Consider the following 27,853-nt stretch of genomic DNA (forward strand, 5'->3'; position numbering starts at 1 on the left):
TATATTCTTAGAATTTTAATTAACATAATACAGAGTTTCTGATTAAGAAACTCAAAACCTGCTTTGCATACTGAAATATAATTAAAATTACAGAGATCTAGTTGCATTCATCTAATTCAGCACACATAACTTCAGGTGACATTTCTACTTGAGCATCAGAGAGAAAAATACTACAAAAATTACCAACTGGGCCACAACGGACATATAAGTGGTAGAGTATGAAAATGGTAGTATTTTAATAGTATAAAATAAATGTTCTACAGAAAGCTTGCAAATAGCCACTTATAGTTTCCACTGGATTAGTTGCAAAGTGCAGGCATTTCTCTTAATGCTTAAAAATCCCCATATTCTAAAAAATCACACACTAAAATAAGGCCTACACAGGGGCAGGACAGACCATTCAAAACCTATCAACTTTGTCATAAAAAAACTAATGAAACAATAATAAACCTAAATAAAAATACTAACAGTTTAAAAACTGTTAAATTCCTTAATAAAAAACAATACTAAGTAAATGTAGGACTCTTTAAAAAAGGGTGAGGGTAGTTTGATGAACGGGAGTGAAAGCAGATGGAGGCTGCTGGTTCACCAGGCCAAAGGTGAAACGCACAAGGCTGGGGAGAGCAACAAACTCTTCCAAGACAAAGCACCGCTCATCCCAGCCAACAGGGAGCACGTGGGGCAGAGGGGCCTCTCCGGTCCGTGTCCCTTGCTGTGCTACTGGCTGCACTACTGTGCTTGGTGTTCAGCTGTTCTCGCTTGTGGTGTGGAACAGTGTGCTGAAAACCACTACTCATGATTCAACATGAATTCTGCCTGATACTAACACAATCCCCATACTCACCAAGTGTTACAAGTTACTCCCACTAGACAAAACGCACGTTTCCGTATTGGTGAATTCAATCAACCCAAGTTCGAACAGGCTATTGAACCCGAGGATGGTCGGGGGGTTCCTGACTCAACTACGCCGTTTGATACATGGGACTTGAGCATCCGTGGATTCCCCTGGGGTCCTGGAACCAACTATCCCCCCCACCCCCCACCCCATACCGAGGAACTGCTGTATATGTTATCATCATTCATTCTTCTTGGGGGTCATACAGGAACTGCATTTAAATTAAGGGAGAAATTCCATTCTTAAATCTTTCTTTTTAGATCTCTATTTAAAAGGTCAGTTTGTAATACACCTATTTCCATGAAAAACCGGACAAATTTGAACTATAAAATTTTAGTTCCTTTCTGGAGAGTATCTCTTTTATTATTATTATTTTAATTAATTAATTATTTTTTGGCTGCGTTGGGTCTTTGTTGCTGCACGCGGGTTTTCTCTAGATGCAGTGAGCGGGGGCTATGCTTCGTTGCGGTGCGTGGGATTCTCATTGCGGCTTCTCTCATTGCAGAGCATGGGCTCTAGGCACACGGGTTTCAGTAGTTGTGGCACGTGGGCTCAGTAGTTGTGGCTCACAGGCTGTAGAGTGCAGCCTCAGTAGTTGTGGCGCAAGGGCTTAGTTGCTCCGCAGCATGTGGGATCTTCCTGGACCAGGGCTTGAACCTGTGTCCCCTGCATTTGCAGGCGGATTCTTAACCACTGCACCACCAGGGAAGCCCCCTATTATTATTATTTTTTAACTATTTATTTATTTATTTTTGGCTACACCGGGTCTTGGTCGCGGCACGAGGGATCTTCATTGCAGCACATAGGATCCTTAGTTGTGGCATGCGGACTCAGTTGCAGCACACATGCGGGATCTAGTTCCCCGACCAGGGATCAAACCCCGGCACCCTGCATTGGGCACGCAGTGTCTTACCCAAGGGACTACCGGGGAAGTCCCTTGAGTGTATCTCTCTTATTCCAATATTTAATCTGTGAGGATCTTTTTAATTTTTATCTTTTTATTATGGAAAATTCCAAACATATGAGAAAGTACAGAGAACAATATAATGACCCTCTATATACCTATCACTTCAAAAATTATCATGGATGACGGTATTTAATCTATACCATCATCCATTTCTCTTCACTTTATTTTGAAGCAAATCCGAGACTCACCTATCATTTTACCTATAAACATTTCTGTATGTATGTAAGAGTCTTTTTTTTTTTTTTTTTGCGGTACGCGGGCTTCTCACTGTTGTGGCCTCTCCCGTTGCGGAGCACAGGCTCCGGACGCGCAGGCTCAGCGGCCACGGCTCACGGGCCCAGCCGCTCCGCAGCACGTGAGATCTTCCCGGACAGGGGCGCGAACCCATGTCCCCTGCATCGGCAGGTGGACTCTCAACCACTGCGCCACCAGGGAAGCCCTATAAGAGTCTTTTAAACAGATCTTTGCGGGGGAAAGGAAATGAGCCATTCATGCTCGAATGGGATAACCACATGAAAGCCTTAATTTTTGGAATTTCTCCAACTCTATTGTGATAGCTTAAAAAACATCACTGAAACTCCACAGGGAGTGTGTATCAAGATTCTCTAGAAGTGCTACCTTTGCCTGGTGTTTGGCTAGAAAGGCAATATGGTGTAGTGGTTAAGCACAGGGACTTATGTCAGCTGGTTTGGCTTCATCCTCCAGCTCCACCACTTACTAGCTGTGTGGTCTTGAGCTCACTAATTAACCTGTGTTCATGTGTAAAATGAGGATAATAACACTACCTAGTTCACAGAGATATTCTGAGGAATAAATGAGTTAACATACATAAAGTGCTTGGAACAGTTCCTGGCTTACAATAAGCACTGTGTGCTAGCATCTGTGTAACATGAAGGTGCAACAGTTACTATTAAAGATTAAAAACAAGGTAACAAAATTCTTTTTTATTGACTCAAGAATGCCAGAGTGCTGTAAGAAAGACCCAGTAATGATTTCTAGGGATCAAGACAAGTAGATGTCAACAGAAAGCCTTCACAGTCAATCTGGGGCTCGGAAGAACAGCAACCCAGCTTTGCTTTGTAATGAATTTTATTACCCCAAGTTTTAAAAAGTCAAGGCCAAACAAACAAGTGAAATTTCAGAACAACAACAACAATATATATGTGTGTGTGTGTGCATGTGTGCGTGTGTACCTTGGCATCAGCTTCCCAACACTGATGTAACAGTTCAGCAAAACTCCTGGGGCAACTGCTTGGAATGGTTAATCTCTGTAACAGGGAAAGAAAAAATCAATCAAAACAAAACACAAGGATTTTCTCATTAAAGGAAGGAAATTCTAATTGAAAGGTATAAAAGAGTTAATTTAGTAGCATAAACAAGACATAAAATTTAAAACTTGCATTGATTAATATGTGACTGGCGAGAATTTACATTTAGGTTCATAGCATCTAATCTCTAAAGACACGTTACCGTTTTCCTCCAAAGAGGAACCACAATGGATGAAGAAATAGGGTTCAGCACAACAGGTGCAACAAAATATAGAATCAAGTCTAAAAGAAACCAGTACGAGAGGGGCAAGTTGGAATACTTAAATACTAACTTAAACACTAAATCTAAACCACACATCTATCACTGTAGTTTTATAGGCAACTATGAGATATGCAAACAGGCCAGGTAACTAGGAAAACAGTTCAGCTTTGGCAATAGGTGTACAACTTCTGAAAACATCTTGAGCACAGAGATAATTTTAAAGAAGCGTGCATTCTCTCAGCAGCAAATGAGACATTCTGAATGGATGACTCCTTATGGCTTAGTTTTGGTCAAATGCATAAACTGTAAGGACTCGATAGAACAAAGATTATAATGTGAGGATTAGTCTTGTTCTAACATTGTACAGCAGTGGTTCTCATAGGACATGTAATGCCCCCAGGGGCAGTATACAGATCTACAGAGACATTTTTGTTTGTTTGTTTTTTTGTCCCGTTGCGGAGCACAGGCTCCGGACGCGCAGGCTCAGCAGCCGTGGCTCACGGGCTTAGCTGCTCCGCGGCATGTGGGATCTTCCCGGACCGGGGCACGAACCCGTGTCCCCTGCATCGGCAGGCGGACTCTCAACCACTGCGTCACCAGGGAAGCCCTACAGAGACATTTTTGTTTTAAAGTCTGGAGGGTTGCACCTGGAGCAGGTCAAGAATGCTGGCCATCTTTCGATATATAGTAAAGCCCTGATTAAAAATTCTCCTGCATTCCACCGAACTTCAAATGCCCCGGGTGCATTCATGTGAGTAAAACAAGAAAACAATGAGGCTTATAATTTTCTGAGCCTTAGAATCTGATTTATAAATAGAGTATTTTTGAAGATATTTTAAAAATACACTGAACATTCTATGAATGCAACTACTAAATAAAATAAATCAAGGGCAGATTGATTTTTGCATTATTCATAACCTTACCAAGATTTGGGGAAAATTTTGCCTACAACAGTGTTGCTCATGGTACTGGAATCATTAATACAACCCATTTCTACTCTGCATTTGTAGCTGTTGAATTCTATTTATCCATAGGTGGAAGCGTCTAAAACTTCCATCATCACCTCTACTGTTTTTATGCCTGAGCATTTATCCATTGCAATACATATTTACTTCTTCCTTATATTACATTTAGAGCAACATGTTGGCTTAAGATACAATGTTGTACTACCTCTGAATTTCATTTCAGGGAAGAAGACGAAGCATTAACATAGTTGTTATAAAGAGAGCATTGGATGTGATAGAGCTGAGAACCTCTGTACTAAGAAGATTTATTTTACAGTATTTTTTGCCAAGAAGTTTTGCAAATAAAAAACTGAAAACAATTTAGTTGGATTTGGGGGAGGCTACGTATAAAACTAGAAAAACAGTTGCCTTGGCAAGAAAACAGACAATCTATATTTGGAATTAAAATAAAAATAAACCAAAATAAATAAAACTTTAAAGCAAAGTAAAAAAACAAAAAAACAACTCTCCAACTTAGAGGCTACACTAAGCATTTTTCAACTTCTGGTCTTGTGATTTCATAGAATAGAGCAAGATGTAGTAAATGGTACTATTATTTTACTGTAATGCAAACTGGAAACCTTTTGTTGAAGGTCAAAAGGAAAATCATGCGTTTACTTAAAAAACAAAGTAAGATGGTTGGGGATGGCAACTAGTAAAAACAGTGACTGCAATTATGTGACTGAATGTACTCCATGTGTAATGAAAAATAAGTTTTCATAAAAGGTAACATTTTCAACATAACTTTAGCACAACATTTTCCCAAGAACTGAAATGTGAACTGGCTGAATATGGATGTTGATCTTTTCTTACTGGCAAACTTTTTAGATACCACATGTAAGACATTATAAAAGGAGACATAATTATTTTAAATTATCTGAGATGGTCAAAGATCAGTTAAATCTAGACTCAGACACTTCATGTAACGGATTATTTTGGTACACTAAAAAGTATTTTAAAAGAGAATCTAAAATATTTAAGTCCTGATTACGTAACTGTGGGCATTCCTAACTCATTAAAACATCCTGAAATAACCAGATATTAGCACCAGGTTTGCAACACTACTTAAAACTTAAATATTCTAAAATAAAACAGTTTCAAATTTAAAATTAAAATATTTCCTAATCACTAAATTAGGCATGATATTTTTAAGAAGATCATATTCTTTTTTGCACCATTTTCAACATAAGATGCAATAATTATTTTTTAAGTCAAGTTCATTATCTTTTTTAAAAGTGTAGTCAAGAACAATGGATTAAGTTTTTGACGATTTCTGTTAACAAAGAATAGTAATTTTGCTACTTAGAATAAAACACATTTAAGCATTTATAAAGATAGGAATTATAATGCCAGAACACTCTGAATGACTACTAATTGAGTTTTATGGAAATTACAAAGGCAGATAGACACATCTGTAAGGTTTTTAAAATTTATTAGTAATACCCTCTTAATTTCATGCTTTCTATGAGTTCACTGTTTGCTTTGTAAAGTTTAACAGTGCTTTATGGATTCTAGTTTCAATAGGATTTAATAATAGGAAAAATGATTGTTTGAAGACCTTATTTCATTATTAAGGGTTTGGAATTAAAGGTCTTCAGATATAATTTTTAGAAAGTATCGATCTTCCTATAGATGCAAAAAGCAATCCTAAATGGTGAAACCAAATAAGGTCTAGAGTCTGGTTAACAGTAATGTATCAGTGTCAGTTTTCTGGTTTTCATACTATACCATGCCTATGTCTCACCAGTGGGGGAAGCAGGGTGAAGGGCACACAGAATTCTTTGTAATATTTTTGCAGCTTCCTATGAGTCTAGGATGACTAGCATTCTAGTGTGACTAGCTCACATTTAAAATGTCTCTCTGAAAGTTTAAACATGTCATCCTTTATTTCAATGAGGCCTCTTAAAAAAAACTATAGCTTTCTCTTTTCAACTCAATAGCGCAAGGTATTCCAGAGTAAAAATAACTAAAATAAAATAACTGGAAGTTGAAGGGATTTTTACAAATGGTATTTAAGTCAAAGTCTCAATTTTATTGTAAAATAAAATAAATCCTTGGGAATTATTTTAATGCTACCTCAACAGAATTTGTTTTGGTAATAAGTGCCTCCATTTATGAGGTAGAATGAAGACATTTTCTTGAATGATGACAATGGAAACTACATTTGAACTTAATTTCCATATTCTGCTAAATGAAATAAATATGCAGAATGAGAACAGACAAACAAATACCCTTGTAATACCCAATTTTCATTAGGTTCGTTAGAAAGTTGAGAAAAATTACTTCACCATGTGGGTTTCTTTCAAATGACTATTTCATTTAATAAATATAGTATGCGAGGCATTTGAAGAGTCTCCGTCTGTTATTAGCTGATCATGAGATCACACCACGGACACTCTACTTTAGGGGATTCCTGGGGAGAAAGGGGGCGATGGCCTCCTCATGTAGCCTGCTGAGGAGATTCTGAAGGTAATTTATGGGGGACTCTCAACCCTCAAGTCAGCTACTCAAAGGCAGCTTCTAAATTCATTTTTCTCTTTGTTTTTAAAGTGCTTTAGATTCACACCTTTTCTGTCCTCCTTTAAATGAAATATTAAAAATATTAATTACTCTGTCTTATACATATTTGGAGGGTCCAGTCAGCTTTAAAAAAAAATTTCCTCCTAGTTTATCTTGAAACGATACAGAGGGAAAAAATGACATTGAGTGTTCTGCTCCAAAGTCAACAGAAGGTCAATAATCTTCTTCACTCTATTTGTCAACCCAGAACTACACGTCTAATCATCTCACTGGCAAAAGAAACTGAACAGAATCAAGTGGGTTCTCATACCATGAGATAATCAGTTACCCTGTGTGTGAGGTCTGATTTAATAGCACACCAGGAATAACCATCCCATTTAATTAAAACAGAACAGCCTCTGTGAAACAATGAGTAAGACACATTCTTGAATATAACATCTTTTTATTTTTCTTAAATTGGCAGCTCTCTCCCATCAAGTTCAGCTATCATGAACATTTCATCCATTCTCAATGGCTCAGAAGGACAAATTAATAAGGTAACCATGAATTATGTGATCTAAAATATGGAAACTTGGTTTCTCTCAGTCAATAGCAGCTTTTTGATTGATCTAGTTTGCTCCTGCACTCACATGGGGAGCGGATCAATCTAATTCTTTTAAAGCGTTAAAAGGGGAATATTGCTACACATTCACCGTTTTGCAAATTATTTTACCCTAAGCCTGCACCCTTCCCTTTTGTGAAGGGCACAGATAAGATGTGGAAATGAAGAAGTTTTGTGAAATAAAGTTGTTTTACAGCGTTGCAAAGACAACTGCGTGCTTCCATTACTTGATCTAACTTCTCATAATACCTTGATAATGGATGCTTCATCCTTATGCTGAGAATTTCCATGGCTGTGCGTTTCAGTCACAATTTTAAACCTTTCAAAATGTATTTGCTGTCTTTGATATGAATGTACCATGTTCTCTGATGTTGGCTCATGGGTCCAACTAACGGAAAGCCTCAATTTGTGGGAAGAAGAAAAGCGAGGCTGGGGACACAGCACAAACGGTGTTTACGCCACTGAAGTTCTTTTGAAATGGAAAGGCTCTGCATGAAGAAGGGAACAGTTATGCCACTGCCTCGCCAATTCCAGTGAGGAGCTCATCTTCAATGTAGTGTTCAACGTAGGTGGCAAAACTGTAATTTTTCCCTTTTTTGAAACTATTTTTTCTTCTTTTATTTTTGAAATTCTCATCTAAGCGACAGTTTCTTGTACTATAGTGACTCCTGCTGGGAGAGGTAAGTTGAAGTAGCTGAAGGTCTCTTACAGATATACCAACTCCCGGACAGTAAAAAAGATGTCCTAAACGCAGGAGATGGAGTTAAAACTGTTCCCCTACCTTGGACGCAATGGCTTCTTTCATCACTAAGAACAAACCCCTAGGTTTTACAATTGAGACTGAGAAACTAGTACAGTACTTGTACAATTTTTGATCTACAGCATCACGACGTGAAGCTGCAACAATTAGATGTAAAGGGTCCATTCATGAGGAATAACATCACTTTGACCCTTTGTGTTAGCTCCTACTGCTAATCTTTCCATAAGCGTGAACTTACTTTCAATTTGAAGAAGATGAAAAAGTCTTTTGCAAAACCCCAATACTGTTTTCTGATCTATGTACCTGAATGGAGAATCGCAGACTTACCTCGTTTTTTTCCACTACAAGCCAAGCTACTTGTAATCCTTCCAGACCTTTAAAGGGGGCCTCCCTTGTTAGCATCTCCCAGAGAACCTGGAACAAAAAGAAAATGGAATTTTTATTCTTGTACTTCATATTTTTGGTATATTACTGAAACTTTAACATTTAACTGTATCCAGTTACCAGGCACAACCAACTCCATCTGTAGAAACTTGGGCAAAATGTATATATCCATGCAGAGGACTTCTTCCATATATTTTATATATATATATATTTTTTAGCTGTTGTTGTTGCTGTTCTTTTTTTATATTAAAAACAAAAAATCTGGTTTAGGAATTAGAATATCTAGAGCCAGGCTTAAAAGTTTATGAAACTAGTGGGCCTCCGTGATTTAACTGTATCTTGTAAATTAACAGCATTCTCATGTATCACCACAAACTAGATTTTATATTTTGTTGGTCAAAACTCTTTTGCACCTTCAATCTCTGATAAACTGCTCTATAAGATAATAACTGGGAATTCAACCATATTTTCAAAGGTTCGATAATGGTATCATAAAAAAAAAAAAATCGAGGGCCAAATCCAAATCACTGGCTAAACCACTTCCTCCACAATGGTAGGTACTCGCCAAACTGTAACATTTAGATTTTGTGCTTTGGAGAAATCTCTCTCAAAATGAGTCAGTCTAAGGGATTCATGTTCCTCCACCTACCACATAATTTATTATACTATATTCTAAAATGTAATAAGCGTCTTATATATATACATATATATAGGCTGTGTATGCGTGTGTGTTCATGCGTGTGCAAATTTATGTTTGTGTTATCTCTCTGCAATCCTTGAGATTAGCAGGATTAATAAGTTTGTACTGAAGCACACTGATGCTGGAAATGCTGAAAACAGCCAATGATTTGGTATTCTCTTTAAACTCTGAGTAACGGAGATTTTTACATTCAGTTTCTTTCTCTATTTATACACGAGTATTAAGATTTGAATCTACCAATACTTTTGTGAAGTGCAAAAACAATTATAATTTTTTCAACGATAATCGTAATAATAACAACCACTATCATTTATTGAGTGATTATGTTCCAGTTACTCTGTTAAACCCTTTTGGTATGTTATCATGATTAATCTCAATCCCATCAGAGAGGTATCATTCTCATTGTATAGATGAGGAAACTAAGGTTTAAGGAAGTTGAATAAACTTGCCCAAAGGCACTGAGTTACCAGGTGGCAGAGCTAGAATATGAATTTGCTGTCTCACCCCTGAAGGTCAAGGTCTTGACCACATGTAATTGTAGAGAGGGAAGAGCTACAGTATAAGAGAGAATGCAGCGGGCCCTACTTTCGGTATGGAGCCATGGCAGAAGCGAATTCAGCACCTCTGATTTACACTTCTGTTGTTCTAAAAACAAAAACCCATTTCTAAATAAGAATGTAGATTGAGGATATATACACTATTCAAGGGAATCCAATATGCACGATTTCCTCAGCCAGCGCTCTCGGTCTTACTGGAGCCATAACATGTTAAATGAATTCTGGCTAATACGAAGATAATTAGCAGCAAAATCAGGGAAACTGGCAGACGCTGCTCAAGCAGGAGGAAAAGAAATTCACTGAAACCTCTTCGGGCTTTTAATCAAGTGTGTCAGGTACTTCTTTAGAAGAGCTACTGAATAATTCTATTCGAGTCACAGAAGTGCTTAGGAAAAGGTAAGGGGCATCCCAGAAGGGGATGATTCCAGCAAACACTGAAAGTAAAGAAAGGGTGAGAACTAGAACAGGTGTGTGGTAACCTGACACAGGGCGGCACGGGGCTGGGGTGGGGGACAGAGGCAGCAAGAGGGCTGAGCAGGAAATGAAGCCCCTCAGTTTGTTGCAATTACCACCCTCCCGGTGGTGGGATTGGGGAGGGGAAGGCTTATGAAGGGCAAGTAAGTGAACGGATTTGGCATTCCTAAGGAGAATGGGAAGGATGACTGCCTCAAATAAATCTAATGCCCTGGACCCCAAAACGTCTGGATAAGCAGCCTTGCACCCCTCCTTCTGGAGTCTGGCCTGCCTGCACAATACACTGCACATGCGCACACATGTGCACAAAGGCGGCCTGGGTTTTGTGGGGTAAGATGCAGAACCAAGAGCCTGGGGAGTGACACCAGAAAAAGATTTATGTCATTCTTTATCCCAAAATATTCAGCTGGAAAGTGTCCAAAAATCTAATAAGACCCGAGTTATATTTCTCCGAGGGTTCTAATCCTGGAAAAAATAAGATAGTTTCATTCTACTCCCTCTCTGTGTCTCTAAAGAGCTACCACAGCTGAGGGAGCCACTTGATGGACGTGAAACTGGCAAGGATGGCGGGGATGGTGTCCTTAACCACGGGGTCCTGAAGCCCAAATGAGGTCTTTAGTTTAATTCCAGGATCAGCACATCTCAAGATTTCCTATTATTTATTCACCATTCAGAAATGTGTCAAAAAAGTAGGTGGTATGAGATAGGACAACAGCTTTTTCTACTGAACGAAATGACATGTGGCACAAAAAATGTAACTTTGTGGAGGAAGTCACTTAGAGGTCAAAAAGTATATTAAACTGTGACTGAAAATATCAGTTATGGAAAATGCAGGCCAAACGTTTTTGTGATCTTTCACCTTAAAAATATTTTCCAACTCATTTTATATTGAGACATCCCCATGTTTAAACTGGGTTCACAAGGGAAATTTCTATTTTCAGTTTACAGAAGAGAAACTTGGACAAGGCTGTGTACTTTTCCTGCCTTTTCTTTTACAAACAATGGAAAGCCATTACCTGAGCCGGGCTGGTTCTGGAACAGGGCTCAGAGACAAGTGAGGCAGTGATGCTCGCTCTTAAGCTACTCTATTTTCAAAGCTGGTTTTGGCTGAGAAGCTTCTGAGAAGGTAATCCTTTCTGCATTGTCCTCAGGAGAGCTTTGTTTTTAAAGAGTGGCTAGGTCTTGAGTTCTCAGAAGGCTAATTCTTCAATGATTTTGGCTCTCCTGAAGTCTTTTCTTTTTCGTGGATAATATCCTAAACACTCCTGGTTTAGTCCTTCAAGAGAAGTCACCAGAAGGGGGTAGAAAAAACCTACTGCCTTATAAAACAGAAACAATTGCCTGCCTAGCGAATACCAGCGCAGAAGCAAGGATCACAAGATCCATTTCTGGCATTTCACCAGCACGTTTATTTCAGGGCTATACAAGGCTGGCTCATCTCCTCATGTGTTAAGAAGAAACAGAGGTTAATTAAACTGGGGAGGGCTAGGGACTTTGAGACTATGAAGGGCTAAATTCTTACAGCAGGTCTGAGAAAGAAAAATAAAAAGCAAACATATATTGGGGTTTGGGGGATGGGTTTCAAAAAAGGGACAACTGTTTTTTATGTTCTTATTCATCTGCATGTGACTGCTCTGTGGGTGGGAGCTCAATTAATGGAACAGGCTTTTTAATGAACCCTGGTATGTTTTCTGCAAACAGATGCACCTACTGACAAAGGAGTTCTGGTTACTCACCTGTTTTGAAAGGACATCAAAAATTCTAAATGCCCGCATTGCTCTCCTATAGATAGATATAATTTTCAAGGTTTATGCACTATAAACTTCTACAGCTAACATGGCCCCTACCTTAATAACTGTCCTCTACTGCTCTTTTAGGGACATGTAACGCTATTTTCATTAAAAAAAAAAAAACTGATTGTTTAAACAAAAAGGCTCAGTAAAGCATGCCTTGTACTTTTTCTTTCACTAATGGTGTTAATTGACAGTACTATGGGAAGGGGTCAGAATTAAATAAAATCCTGATTTGTCATTTATAATTAAATGAGCACATGTGCACTTTTCTGAATGGAATTCTGCTGATGCAGCTATGGGGTAAGAATAACCAGCATTCCGAGTAAACCCCTCTCTTTAAGATAGCAAAAGAGTAGCCCCTGTTTTAAAACTAACATGCAATGGGAAAGAGTGAGAATTGTGGTCCCTTATCAAAATACTAGGAACCGTTCTTCAGCCATGTGGCTTGTCTTCCTATCTTGAATAAGAGGGTTCCACAGGGGTCTCAAATGTCAGTCTGCTACAGATGGCAGAGTGGTTTTACCGGTTTTAAAGAGTTGTAAAAAACAAAAGAATATGCAACAGAGATTGTAAGTGGCCCTCGTAGTCTAAAATATTTACTGTCTGGCCTTTATAGAAAAAGTTTGCTGGCTCCTGTTTCCACAGGATAAAATGAGACACTGGTCCCAAGGAGCAGGCAAAGTAAAATGTAAATTGCCCTAAGTTGGTGTCTAGCACAGTGCCTGACACAATAAATAGATTTTTGCTTAAAAATGAGGAACATAGGGCTTCCCTGGTGGCGCAGTGGTTGAGAGTCCACCTGCCGATGCAGAGGACACGGGTTCGTGCCCCGGTCTGGGAAGATCCCACATGCCGCGGAGCGGCTGGGCCCGTGAGCCATGGCCGCTGAGCCTGCACGTCTGGATCCTGTGCTCCGCAACGGGAGAGGCCACAACAGTGAGAGGCCCGCATACCGCAAAAAAAAAAAAAAAAAAAAAGAGGAACATAACTTCATTAAGAGGAAATAATCTCACAAACAGTCTTAAATCGCAACAAATTTCCCCATTTTCAGACTCCCCAGCAGATGATTTGTAGAATGGTTAGAACGTAGTAACTTGTGACATACGGGACCAGCTTTAGAATATATTTCTTCAGGAACTTTTGGTTTTTTCTCTTTCTTTTGATAAGAATTATTTTATCACTGTCTAAAATAGGTTATAGCCTTCATTCTTAGAAGCACAAAGAATTAAGGAAAATTAAGTATTTAACCTGATGCTACTACTGTCTTCCAACTTTTACAATTCTAGCCTTTCATCAAAAACATATATTTCATTCATGAAATGATTTTTTTCAATAGCCAACAAAATTGCTATTATATTAATTTGGTATACATAAGATGTAGTAATGATTTAGAAAAAGCTAGCTAACTGAAACCAGCCCAGAACCTACTGAGGCTAGCATTAATTACCTAGAGACTGATGAACTCTAAAGAAAAAGGAATGGGTTTGACAGTGTTGGTCTCCTGTGCTATCAGCTGTCACCTTCAGTTGAAAACACAGAAGTTCAGGAAGAAGAGGCATGTTGATTTGGTCTACAGTTAAGACTGCTTTTTCCCCATTATTATGAAAGTCTCCTTTTAAGAAGTTATAAAATAGAGAGGCAATATGATCAGGAGATGAGAGGCGAAGACAGGGGGTTCCAAACACTATTTTGGACTTTTTAAAGGAAATACAGCATTTTTAGGGATAAAAAACTTATCCTCAAAAAAGGGCAACAAATTCCTTCGTCCACCAAGGAAACTCCCTGTCCACTCTCCCCTCCCTGCCTCTTCTCCCCCATTGCCCCCACTTCCTTCTCTCTGCTAATTCAGATACAACTTATTCCTCAAGAATGATCCATCTCAAAACTCCTCTAGCAGCTTCTGCTCCTTCACTTCATTCCTGTGGTCTCTCTTCCTTGAGCATCCCACCTCCCGACCCACCGGCACATTATTCTGTTCTTGTAACTATGTTGCTCTGCTGGTATTCTTATGTGAGACCTTAGATTCATGCTTCAGACAGCCATTGCAGCAGACATGGGCAAGGCTATGTGCTAGATGATAAGCACATTTTCTTCTGTATTCTCCAGAAATTCACTAATCAGTTTAACGGTTGACATTTCCTGTTAATTAACTCATTTGGCAGATCCATTGGTGGTTTCTGAGCAACACATGACAACGAAGTCCTGTTCCACATTGTATCCACTGACTTGCAGAGATATTCTACAGACATATGTCCACCCAGGAAGGCACTCTCCACAGGAGGGCATCAGGCCCAACACTGTTTTAGGTTCCATCTAAATTTGCTTCTTGCGATGGCACTGGCTTCTTCTCAACACAGGACAAAATAACTCAGATGCATAAAAATGATCAAAGTAAACTTTCTAGTAATTAGAAAATATTCTCTCTGCTGCCACTGCTCTGGGCATTCCACCAGAAACAGCACCATTGTTTTAAAACTGGGTTAAATTGTCATACCCCGCTTCTGCAAGTTGTTTGCTTTTTGCATGTCCTTTAGCAACAAAAAATAAGAAATGAACTCACCACACCATAGGAATATGTGTCACAAGTTTCAGACACAGGGAGACTCTGGATAACTTCTGGAGCCATCCATGGGAAAGTTCCAACCAAGGACATGTGCGTTGTGTGGTTGTGGAAGCGAGAGGCACCAAAATCGCAGATCTGAGAAAAGAGAAACGAGTATCAACTTTTTACTCACTGACTAATACAAGAATTACCAGTCACAAAACCTACATCTGAAATTAACGGAATTTTAAAAAATTAAAATAAAGAGTCCTACCTTCAACACCCCATCAGCAGCAATAACAACTAAAAGGAAAAAAAAAGATAAATTATGAAACTCATCTAATTTGAGTTATACTGAAAAATATTATAAACTTCTATTTCTATCTTCCATATGGCATTATGAAAGGTAAAATTAAAGTATTTACTGCACTGAGGATTTTGTAAAAAGGAGCTGACATTAAAATAAAAATAAAAAACTAATTCTATGAGGTGCTGATTAAAAAAGGCTTCAAAACACTGGTTTAAATTAAATGCAGTAGTGTCCAGCAAAAAAGGCATAGATTAGGAGTAGTCAAGAGAACCAAATTTTTACTTGGGTTCTGCCACTAGACCGTCAACATGATACTGAGGAATAATTAGCATTATTACTTCATGGTATATATGGTTTTTCCTCCCAGTTGAAGAGTAATTTTCTTGAAGGCAGAGATAATACTCATTTATTTACTTATTCATACATTCATTCATTTAACAAATATTTGTTGAGCATATACTATGGGCAAGGCCATGTACTATGTTCTAGCAGAGGAAGGTGAGCAAGACTGACATTGTCTCAGCTCTGGTAGAGATTACAGTCTAATGGTAAAGACAGTTAAACATCTATAATAAAGCGGGATAAGTTCCATGATGAGAGGCATGGAGACTGCCATAGGACCAAAGAGCAGTCTAAGAAGTCACAGTGTAAGGAGGTTGAAGTTTCCTGGAAGAAATGATGCTATGCTAACGAGAAAGAGGAGACCTGGGGGAGGAAAGCAGTTTTCTAAGCAGAAGAGTGAGCTTGTGCAAAAGGTCAGGAGCAGAGGAAAAGGCACAGGCCAGGTCCAGAAGAGCCTTTGTGAGAAACGGAAAGGCAATGAATGATTTTAAGTGGAGGAATGAAACGGTCAAATGTGCAGAGGGGAACAGAACACAGGTAAGTAGATCACTGTGTGCACCAGTGTTGTAGTCCAAGAGAGATGAGGATGCCTGCACTAAGGCTGTGGCAAAGGACAGGAGAGAAGTGGACCGAGTCAAGAAACAGGAAGCAGAATCAACTGGGCTTGGATTATTGGCTATGGGGGAGGAGGAAGAGAACTCAAAGAGGAAATAAAATAGAGGCAATACAGCATAATGGTTAGAACAGGAACTCTGCAATCGAACTGTAATTCCTTTTTATTTGATTACTGGATTAGACAACTGGTATTGTCACTCACCGAGAAGGGAATGAAGGAATAATTTTTTTGGGGGGTAGGCAGAAGATGAAAAGATCAACTTGGACACAGTACATTTTAGTACACAGATTTATAATGTTAGACTTTTTTAATGAACACTTATTAATCTTATGATAAAAAAGTAGAAGTATTTTTTAAATAACTGAATATAGTATTAACAATATTTATATTTTTATTTGAAAAAATGTATAGCTTAATTATATATAGTATCAAATTTACCCTTAGGCTATTTCTGTGTACTGGATCATGCAAAGGTTATTTTCTCCACTTATCAAGGTCATTAGTAACAGCTAATAAGTATTGCTAAACTACCATGTTCAAGGCACTGTGTGGCTTACAAAGGAAAGGCTAGAAACATTCCTTCAGGATTCTGCCCTTGGCCTTCTCCCTTCTTATGCTCTTATTCGCCCACTCCCATAAAAGCCCCAACTACATCTTAACACTCTCAAATAGATCTCAGCCTCAAAACTATATATCTATCTGCTTATTGAACATATTCACATACGTATCTTGTGAGTCACTGCAATGGGAAGCCTGTGCACCGCAACGATGAGTAGCCCCTGCTCACTGCAACTAGAGAAAGCCCACGCACAGCAACGAAGACCCAACGCAGCCAAAAATAAATTTACAGTTTGTGTAGTTACTTGATGTGAAAACACAAACACACTGAAACAATATAGATCAAACTTTTAACAGTTTTGGGGTGGGGATGGAGACAGAATAGTAGGACTTTCATTTTCTAAGTTATATAGATTTATTTATTTATTTATTTTAAATTTATTTATTATATTTATTTATTTTTGGCTGTGTTGGGTCTTCGTTGCTGTGCACGGGCTTTCTCTAGTTGTGGCGAGCAGTGACTACTCCTCTGTGCGGTGCGTGGGCTTCTCATTGCGGTGGCTTCTCTTGTTGCGGAGCATGGGCCCTAGAGCGCAGGCTCAGCAGTTGCTGCGCATGGGCTTAGTTGCTCCGTGGCATGTGGGATCTTCCCGGACCAGGGCTCATACCCGTGTCCCCTGCACTGGCAGGCGGATTCTTAACCACTGTGCCACCAGGGAAGCCCTCAAACTGTAATTTCTAAAAATGGGAACATTCTCCATTGTTAGTCTTCATAATGACATCTTGGATAATTTAACCATTCTCCTCTCATGGGATATATAGGATATACTGGTAAACTAGATTAAAAGGAGAGATGTTAAACAACTTATTTAGATTGAAACTCTGAGCAAGAACTGAAAATGTACAAAGTCATAAAACTCTGATACTTCCTACTAGATTCTGTATTATTTCCTAATGACCTCCTGCTAGCCAATATATATTAAAAGTATTTAGCTCCAGGAAGCTTATGTCTAAGAAAAGCCAAAGGATAAGTGATGAAACCTAGAAAAGGGCAAGAACAATCAGCCAGAGTGAACTGTCAGGGTCAGGGTGCTGGTCCAACCTGGACTGCTGAGGAGTGGCAGCTGCTGACAACTTCCCCTTCTCCACCCCCGCAAGCATCAAGGTCCTGGGCAGCTGGTTGGATTCCCGAGTTCTCTTCCTCGGCTGGCCACGACTACCCATTCTAAGGACCACACTATTAGCAGTTACCCATTTTAACTGCAGTGATTTAAAGATTTTCTAAAAATAAATTGTTTTCCTCCTCCTCCATACTTAGAAGAATCACTTAGAAAGCAAGTAAAAAATTAAAGCATGTGAATGAATTGATAGCAAGATTTTTTGTTTTTAAGTAGCAAACTCTGAGGCAAACTCTGAGTGCTGGCTAGCTAAATAATCCCACTGCCTTTTTCCATTAATTTTCAAGTGATGTAATGGACAAAGCATTCTATTACCACTCCTACTTGAAGGTAACATCTAATCCTGCCATTTAAAAGTGCTCACTCTCCGCATTATAAAATACAGGATCATAAATAAACTTTAGGAAGTAGAGAAGAAGAAAAAGAAAGCTCTTACTTTCCAAACCTGTGCTGATCATTTTTGGGCACTCCTTCGGGTAATGTGAGTGACATAAAAAATTTACACCAAATAACTCAGGAGTAACAAGAACAAAACTCCAAACTGCTAGTACAGAGAGCCATCTAAAAATAGAAGAACTAGAAATACACAACTATGTGCTTTGACCAGCAATACCTGTTTTAGAAAATGATTCTAGAGAAATAATTAGGGATGTGTTGAAAATTTCTACTGAGAAGTATTAACTTCAACATTTCTTATAGAAAAAATAATGTAAACAATCCAAATGTCCATATTCTGTGCTACTTATACAGTGGAATACTATGCAGCCTCTTGAAATAATGTGGAGGATTTTAACATTTATTAATAGAGGAAAGATTTTCACAGTATCAGCAGTGAGTCAAAACAGCAGGTTACAAAAGAGATGGAAAGCGTGATGCCTATTTCTATACAACGGTGCATGTATCTTATAATAAAATAGGTAAAATAAAAACATATGACTACGTTACCATTTCTTGACTTGAGATCTCTGTGAATCACCTTGACAGGAGCCTCCATATGTAAATAGTGCATTCCTTTTTGTACAAAAAGGAAGAAAGGCCTATTAATATAATTTTTCAACACTGCATCAGTATTACCTTTCTATTTTAAACATCAGTATTACTTTCCACATTTTTGCGAAGGATTTAATAGCAAAAACTAAATTCATGTGCTCTGTTCTTCCATGATGGATAAAATAGGGACAGGATATGCCCACATTAAGAAAATTTATATGCTAAGAAAAATTTATGTGCTTTAACCTCTTAGAAGTTGGAATTTGATTGTGGATAAAGCTAGCTTCTTATAATACCCAATAAGGACACCTTAATTTTCTGGAGTCTGCATGAAAATAGCACAGATACCACTGGAAGAAATGCTCCAATGACTAAGGTATTCTATACTACCAACTGCCTTCTAAATCAGCCAAAGTTCTGACCAAAAATTTCAGTTTTCATTTGCATGTCTGCAGTTACCCAGTGAAGCTTGGTTTCTCAGTACTCATTCCAGTAAGACCCTGGGAGTGGAGGTGGGGTAGGGGTGGCGAGAACTGGTTGGATTCATTAGTTGTGGTTGGTAAAGGATTTGGGGATTCTCAGATAGAAAAATATACAGTAGTTACAAAATATTTTATTCTTCTTACAAGGATAAATCTTCGACATAATATATATTTAAATGTACTCCAAAATTCTCTACAACATATTGAAAATCAGGTTACTTCAGTAAATTGGATGTATATAGAGTTTCATTATTTTGAATTAAAAAATGACTCTTTCCCAGGATTTATAGTCTAATCCCCTTAGAATAAAGAACAAGAGCATTTTCTACTGAAACATTTCCTCTCTTTATTTCTCAAGTTGTCTTTTCTAAACAATGGAATAGCCCCTCACCCCAATCAAACAGGTTCCTTTGGTTAATGAACTACCTTTTTTTTTTTTTTTTTTTTTGTGATATGCGGGCCTCTCACTGCTGTGGCCTCTCCCATTGTGGAGCACAGGCTCCGGAAGCGCAGGCTCAGCGGCCATGGCTCACGGGCCCAGCCGCTCCGCGGCATGTGGGATCCTCCCGGACCGGTGTCCCCTGCATCGGCAGGTGGACTCTCAACCACTGCGCCACCAGGGAAGCCCTAATGAACTATCTATTGAAAAATAATTTAATAACTAGGCCTTGGTTCTTTTTTTCAGTATATAGAAAATTTCAGTTTTATAAAAGCTAATTTTAAAAATAATCTATTATTTTCTACATTCTGGTTATTATATAGTGAAGAATCATGAAAGAACAAAGAAAAGTTTCAAAAAATTTAAACTCTTGCCATATAAAGATATTACTGAAGAGTCAACAAAAGTATTAGTAATTCAAATGATCTTAAACAAGATATAACTGGAATAAAAGAAATATTTCTTCTAATATTAAGTTCTACATATTCGAAGCTCTGAAAATTCAAAAGCTACAACTCAGGTAACTTTTAATAATTTTTATGACAGAATTTCATAGTTATTTCTCTTTTTCTTTAAGAATCAAATTCCTGAATAATTTTTCAGGTAGAAACTATTTAATTAACTATTAGAGGTAGACCTAGATCATTTCTACATTTGCTGACAATAAAGAATTTCAAAAACCGCTCAAGCACAGAAGCTTTAAATACAGGCACTTTTCTTCCTCATGGCAGCTATTACGAGAAAAAGTGTTGTAAATTATTTGTGTATAACATATAGTATACATTTATAGAATATTTAGTGTACATAAAAAGTTGTAATCAAAATCATATAAAATTCTATTTAATGTGTTTTTATAGAGCTATCTACAATTCTGTCTGCCTTATGTTTATTGCAAAAAAACAGGAATGCTGAAAAATATTTTCATCAATTTTAAGATTCAGAGTTTCCTAAAAAAAGATTTCACAGGAGTCACTGGGGAGATTTGGAATCAATGATGACCATTTGGAGATTGGATCCTGGTTTATTTGCTTTAATTGTTCCTTTTACCCATTGTTGACTGACCTGTAGCAATTTCAGATATACTGGTTGGTCTGCCCTCTATCCCTCTTCCCACCCAGAAAGAAGAGAATCTTTTTTTTTGCCTTTTAGGAGGTTTTCTCTTTGCAGTGATGTTAAGCAATGCCTATTTCAAAATGCACGAATCCACTCTTATTTGAAATGAATTATTCATCCTTTGATTTCTCAACATCTTGTTGCTTCAGTGGCTTCAGTCATGGTCAAACTGAAGGGCACAGCTGAATTCAAAATGGAATCAACAAAAATCAAGCCTTCCTATTTCATCTCCAAGTTCTACACATAGCTTTATCAGAGAGGGTAGAAGTCATTCTGAAAGCACTGATTTCTTCTTCCTTTCGTAGGCCATTTCAAGTATTAAGTATTACTTGTGACTACACATAAACAAGTCTCTTCTCTGCCTCACGCTTCTCACCTGAGTCCAAACACATTAGAACTTGCCTTTCAGATTAATTCATCAGCCACCAAAAAGTGATTTTATTACCATGTGGTTCTGGACACTCCCATTTTCTCCATCCCTGTTTTTTACCTCTAGTTCCAGCGTGCTATTTAGTCCTGTTCCTTTTCTTCCTTGTACTTCTGATACAGAGTGCCAGGGCTCTTGAGAAACCACAGGAATGACTGAGCTGATCTGGAGCCAAAGGACTTGCCCTACAGACAGGGACTGTTGCAGGGGAAGGGACCAGGAGGGATGAGGTTTACAGGCTGGGGGCCAGAGAAGCTTAAGTGGAGGGTGTACAGCTGGAAGCTGAGTGACTGGTGTCGGTTGATTTGTTTGCTGTCTATCCATCTTAAGTGCCATTAAGTAATAAGATGGGTGTAATTGGCTGAGCACCCTAAATGCAAATGTCTGTAAGGTGAAGTGTTTTAAGTCAAGAACTGCTTGTATATGTATTTACATTTCTGTAAGTGTATTTCCACAAGGCTTCAGGCAGTTTCCAATAATAGCACATTACCGCGCTTACAAACAGGTGGCCTACTGATATGCAGAGAAGTGGCTATGATGTTACATGAAAATGTCTTGAAGAATGTGAAATTTTAAGGCTGATTTGAGACGTCTGATGCATGAATACACAATTAAGTTAATTAACACAGCCAAAGCCTTAGGTATACCATCCTAAACATAGAGCTTATTATTCTTATAAGGTAATGAAGTACCATTCAAGCAGCAGCATTTAGCATGAAACTTTTGTTTTTTAATTTTCACTTTCTCCATTTGAAGAATTTGGCAGGTGTTGATGAAACTTAAAGCAGACAAGATAATTCCCCAAAGGAAAGGCTATTGCTTTTGGAAGTCCCTGTGTAACTTCCCAGTGAAAGCAAAGTATGAGTTGCTTTCCTTATTGGATGCTAAATATCCCTTTATTTGCTTTGTAAAGAGATGTTGGTAGAGATTGGAGCAGCAAAATGCAAAGGAGTTAATTGCTCCAGTAAAATTTGGAAAGACTTGCTTTCTAGGGGTTGCTAGAATACAAACGTAACCATCAGCATTCATTAGATTAAGTTGTTTCCAAAGCAACTTTGACAGTTATAAATAAAACTCAGAAACATTCAGTTAGGAAAATGGAAAATAAAAAGATAAAAATAAATGGAATTTAAATTGCTTTAGAAAGCATTTGTCTATGCAGGAATTTATGAGGGAAAAAGAACTAGGCACCTTGTTTAGGCATATTGTGTATTAAAAATATTTCATTTCCAAGGGTGATTTCCAAGTTTACATTAAATATAAAATAAAATCTGAATTGCTTTTGCATGGCAGGATAAATAAAAAAATTTTTTCCAAGTGGTTACTATTTTTAGCATATTATTATGTATCCGAAATGAGTAGAACTAATCCTACAGTAAGTCATGTTTTCTGGATACTGCATCTAAGTAGAGACTTGCAGCACAACAGAATTATAATCTTTCCATTTAATGTATCAAACAAGCTGGTCAATTACAATGTCACAAAATAGGGCAAAAATGCTGCCTTGGAGCCACTGATTTTGCTGGAACTTGGTTTTTGGTAAAAAAGAAAGGAAGAAGAGAAAAGGAATGCAGGAGTAGAAAGGCAAGGATCTAAAATATTATGTGCACAGTAAGCTGCAGAATTCTTGCTACTTTTGGTCTGAAAAAAGAACATCTTAAGATACAGAATAAGAAATCCTCCGACTAAAGTCACCATGTCAGGATGCTCTCCATCAATTCTGTAAGAATACATGAAGCATTACCTTTGGCTACATCAGTGGCCCAGGTCATAATGTGTTCCATGTCCATCTCTTCACTTCTGTTACTGTTAATGTAATCATAGAGTGACCCCAGAGAAGCATATTCTATTTTCAAAGGAAACATAAGCATATAATTAAAACCAAGGCACATTTCAGAAATAAGACTTCATAGTTTCATTGGGAAAATGTGTTAAATTAACAAAAGGCATTAAAAGTTTATAAAAACTGTTCCATGCTGTTTCTAAAAGTTTCTAAAAGTGAATATCATCCTGGTAAGAAATCTGTCAAAGACAAGACCACTAACAGAATGAATAATAAAACTTGAGCTGACAATGAAATCCAAATACATTCAGATGGAATTCAGAAACACAAGGATGTTGCAAGAATGTATTTGAAACAAAGGTAGGCATGAATATAGGTATTTCTTCAAAAATTTGTTATTCTTATGAGATAAGATGAAACACATAAGTCAGAGGGTTTATGTGACAATGCAAACAAATCAGTATTTGTTGCATCAGGATTTAGAAGAGCCCTCAAATTTGAAGCACAAAAGGCCAAGAAAGTGAGAACATTCCTTTAAAAATGGCTTTGAGATATAAATTCTCTATCTTAAAATTCACATACTGTAAGTGTACAATTTGATAATTTCTATGATCCATTTTCAGTTTACTTTTGTGTATGGTTTGAGGTGAGGGTCTAAGATTTTTTTTTTTTTGCATGTGGATTTCTAATTTTCCCAGCACAGTTTGTTGAAAAGACTATCCTTTACCCATTTAATAGTCTTGACACTTGTTGAAAATCAATTGACCATCAATGCAAGGTTTTTTCCCCTAAATTCTTAATTTTGCTCCATTGCTCTATATGCCTGTCCTTGTGTCAATACTGCACCATGCTAATTACTACAGATCTGTAATAAGTTTTTTTTTTTTTTAACATCTTTATATAATAAGTTTTGAAATGCGGCAAAGACCTTAAACTTCGATCTTTCTTAAAACTGGTTTGGCTATTCCAGTCTTTTATATTTCTATGTGAATTTTAGTATCACCTTGTCAATTTCTTACAAAAAATGTGTGCTGAGATTTAGACAGGAATTGTTTTGAATTTGTAGATCAATTTGGGAGAACTGCCGTCATAACAATATTGAGTCTTCCAAGCCATGAACATGTAATCTTTCCATTTATTTAGATCTTTATTTTCTCTCAGCAACGTTTTGTACTTTTCATTGCACAAGTCTTAACACTTCTTATGTTAAATTTATACCCCAATACTATTAAATTTATACCAAAGTACTATTCTTTTTGATAGTACTGTGAATGGAATGGTTTTTAAATTTCATTTTTAGACTGTTCATTCCCAGTATATAGAAATACAATTAATTTTTTTTTTTTTTTGCGGTTCGCGGGCCTCTCACTGTTGCGGCTTCTCCCGTTGTGGAGCACAAGCTCCGGACGCGCAGGCTCAGCGGCCATGGCTCACGGGTCCAGCCGCTCCGCGGCATGTGGGATCTTCCCGGACCAGGGCACGAACCCGTGTCCCCTGCATCGGCAGGCGGACTCCCAACCACTGCGCCACCAGGGAAGCCCCCTACAATTAATTTTTGTATATTAATCTTGGGTCCTTGTGACCTTGCTTACCCTGTTTACTAGTTTTGGTAGTTTTTTGTGGATTCCTGGGGTGTCCTGAGTCTTAGAGAATCATGTCACATAAGACAGTTTTACCTCTCCCTTTCTAACCTGGATGCCTTTTATTTTCTTTTTCTTGCCTGATTGAACTGACTAGAACCTCCAGTACAATGGTGACTAGATGTGACAAGAGCAGAACCTCATTTCCTTCTTCCCAACCTTAAGGGAAAAACATTCAATTTTTCACCTTTAAGTAAGATCTCAGCTGTGGGTTTTAATAGATGCTATTTATCAGGCTGAGAAAATTGACTTCTATTTTTAGCCTGTTGCGATTTCTTAGCGTGAATGGGTGTTGTAGAATGCCAAATGGTTTTTGTCTTTTATTCTATTATCTATTATGATGCTTTATATTAATTGATTTCAGATGTTAAATCAACCTTACATTTCTGGGATAAATTCCACTTGGTTGTGGTGTATAGTCCTTTTTATTGGTGGCTGTATTCAGTTTGCTGATACGTAGTCAAGGATTTTTGCATCTATGTTCAGGAGGGACAGTGGTCTGCAGTTTTCTTATTATGTTTTATCTGGCTTTGATATTAGGATAATACTGGCCTTATAGAATGAGTTGGTAAGTGTTCCTTCTTCTATTTTCAGAAAGAGTATGGGAAGGACTGGTGTTATTTTTTCTATAAACATTTGATAGTATCCACCAGTGAAATCATCTGGGTCTGGCGTTTCATTATGAAGATATTTTAAATTATAAATTTAAATTCCTTTACTTATAGTTCTGGGCAGATTTTCTGTTTCTTCTTGAGTCAGTTTTGAAATTTTTTATCGTTTCAGGGACTTGTTCATTGCAACTAAATTGTCTAATTTGTTGGCATAAATTTGGTCATAACATTCCCTTATAATCCTTTTAAATTTCTGTAGGGACTGTAGTGCTATCCTCTCCCTCATTCCTGGTTTTGCTAATTTGTATTTTCTTTTTTGTTGGTCAGTCCAGCTAAAGGTTTGTCAGTTTTACTGATCTTTGCAAAGACCAAACTTTTAGTTTCATAGATTTTCTCTATTATTTTTCTGTTTCCTATGTTATTGCATTCTGCTCTAATCCTTATTATTTCCTTTCATTGGGCTTGCTTTGGGTTTATTCTGTTATTTTTGCAATTTGTTAAGGTTGGAGCTTAATGATCAATTTCAGACCTTTTTTTTTTTTTTGCGGTACACGGGCCTCTCACTGCTGTGGCCTCTCCCGTTGCAGAGTACAGGCTCCGGAAGCGCAGGCCCAGCGGCCATGGCTCACGGGCCCAGCCGCTCTGTGGCACGCGGGATCTTCCCGGACTGGGGCACGAACACGTGCCCCCTCCATCGGCAGGCGGACTCCCAACCACTGCACCACCAGGGAAGCCCAGACCTTTTTTCTTTTACCATAGATGTTTAAAGCTATAAATCCCCCCCAAGTACTACTTTATCTGCCACCTATAATTTTGATATGCTACATTTTCCTTTTCTCTCTGTCCAAAGTATTTAAAAATCCATTGTAGTTTCTTGACTCACTGGGTATTTAGAAATATGTTGTTTAATTTCCAAATATTTGGGAATTTTCCAGGTTTCTTTCTTGTATTAATTTCTAACTTAATTCTATTGTAGTTGGAGAACTTTTCAGTCCTTTTGGATATATTGAGATTTATTTCATGGCCTAACTTATGTATGCTAAAGAATGTTCCATGTGCCCTTGAAAAGAATATATATTCTTTGTTGGGTGGTGTATTCTACGTATGTGAGTTAGGGAGAGTTGGTTGAGAGCGTTTGTCAAGTCTTCTATATCCTTGCTGATTTTCTATCTAGTTGTTCTCTCAGTTACTGAGAGTGGGGTAATGAAATCCATTATTGTTGAACTGACTATTTATCCTTTAAAGTCTGTCAATTTTTGCTTCATGTACTTTGAGGACCTATTGTTAGCTGTATATACATTTACATTTGCTGTATCTTCCTGATATGCTGATCCTTTTATCATTATGAAATGATCCAATTTATCTCTAGTAATATTTCTTTCCTTAAGCCTATTTTGTCTGAAATTATGATAGTTACTCCAGTTCATGGTTATTGCTTGCACGGTAGTACAGAATTAAGGTTTCCAAAGATCAAAGCAAAGGTGGTCCACTATTGTATCTTTTCTTTTGACTTTGGAGATTGAGATTCTAGTCACCCCATTTCTTTGCAGATCTGGGAGAAAGATGTTCACTTCCCTTCCAAGGGAAATAAAATGGTAGCTGCCTCTTGGACTCTGTTCCAGGTCTTATAAGCAGATTTTAGAAAATCTCTGTGATGAGAAGTTTCAGCAAACACACATGCACAGGTGCACACATACACATACACACTCTCACCCAGAAATCATCAATTCTAGTCCCTTCCTTCACGTATGAGAAAACTGACACATAGATCATCAGTGACCCACCTCTGCAGCTTTGGCAGAATCAAGACAAGATTTCATCTCTCAATTCCTATTCTGGTGTTCATTCCATTCCATCACTCTGACAAATTATTCTTTCAAGTCCTCAGTATGAGTGACAACAGCTGCCTGCTGTAATAACCTTTTCTATTAACAAGTACACTCAGGTTGGAATAGATTCAAGCCATTCAAGATTCCCCCCTCAGAACCCCAACATCTGAGAAAGACAATGAGGTTCTAAAGGGGGGGAGCTAGCTAGGCAGGGTGATCAAGGTGTGTGTGCCTGTCTCTTTCTGCCTTAACCTTCCCGTACTAAGACTTATTTGTGTTCATTTCAAGAGGCAGGGCAAGTGCTATCATCCCCTACCCATTTGATCTTCCACACTTGACTCAGTTCGTGTATGTACGTCATCCCTCAGCATCTGTGGGGGGTTGGTACCAGGACCCCTTGCAGATACCAAAATCCACAGATACTCAAGTCCCTTATATAAAATGGAGCAGTACAGTCGGCCCTCCACAGCCGTTGGATCTAGTGTGCTCACAGGCTTCCTGCATACAAGAAGAGGAGATTCTGTATAATCAAATTGAGAAATGTACACCACTGTGGTTCTACCACTGGCTGGGTAACCTTGGGAAAGTACTTAAGTTAGAGTTTTAGTTTCTTATGTGAAATAAAATTACTTTATCTATTTCATAGGGTTATTCTAACTATTAGATGAGATAATTTATAAGGAAGTACCTAATCCAGCCCTTTTTACTGAGGGTGTTTTGTTATTTTATATAAAGACAATCCAAGTCCTTAACACTACAGTAAAAAAGAGGGCTAATCTTTTAAGGTTTTCTTGTTTGCTTTGTTTTG

At 37.9% G+C, this 27,853-nt stretch overlaps 1 protein-coding gene across 6 annotated transcripts in view; it reads right to left on the reverse strand.

Moving 5' to 3' along the window:
- Positions 1-27,853, reverse strand: part of MAP3K20 (mitogen-activated protein kinase kinase kinase 20) — a 174,424-nt gene that overhangs the window by 62,955 nt on the left and 83,616 nt on the right. For all 6 annotated transcript variants that reach the window (XM_067741514.1, XM_067741517.1, XM_067741518.1 and 3 more), the window contains exons 4-9: positions 22,927-23,028; positions 18,677-18,742; positions 15,002-15,030; positions 14,746-14,883; positions 8,605-8,691; positions 3,056-3,130 (exon numbers count right to left, since the gene is read on the reverse strand). In XM_067741514.1, the coding sequence (XP_067597615.1) occupies positions 3,056-3,130; positions 8,605-8,691; positions 14,746-14,883; positions 15,002-15,030; positions 18,677-18,742; positions 22,927-23,028 (497 nt within the window). The remainder of the gene's footprint in view (positions 1-3,055; positions 3,131-8,604; positions 8,692-14,745; positions 14,884-15,001; positions 15,031-18,676; positions 18,743-22,926; positions 23,029-27,853) is intronic.

The sequence above is a fragment of the Pseudorca crassidens genome, chromosome 6 (assembly GCF_039906515.1).
Source record: "Pseudorca crassidens isolate mPseCra1 chromosome 6, mPseCra1.hap1, whole genome shotgun sequence".
NCBI classification, from domain to species: Eukaryota; Metazoa; Chordata; class Mammalia; order Artiodactyla; family Delphinidae; genus Pseudorca; species Pseudorca crassidens.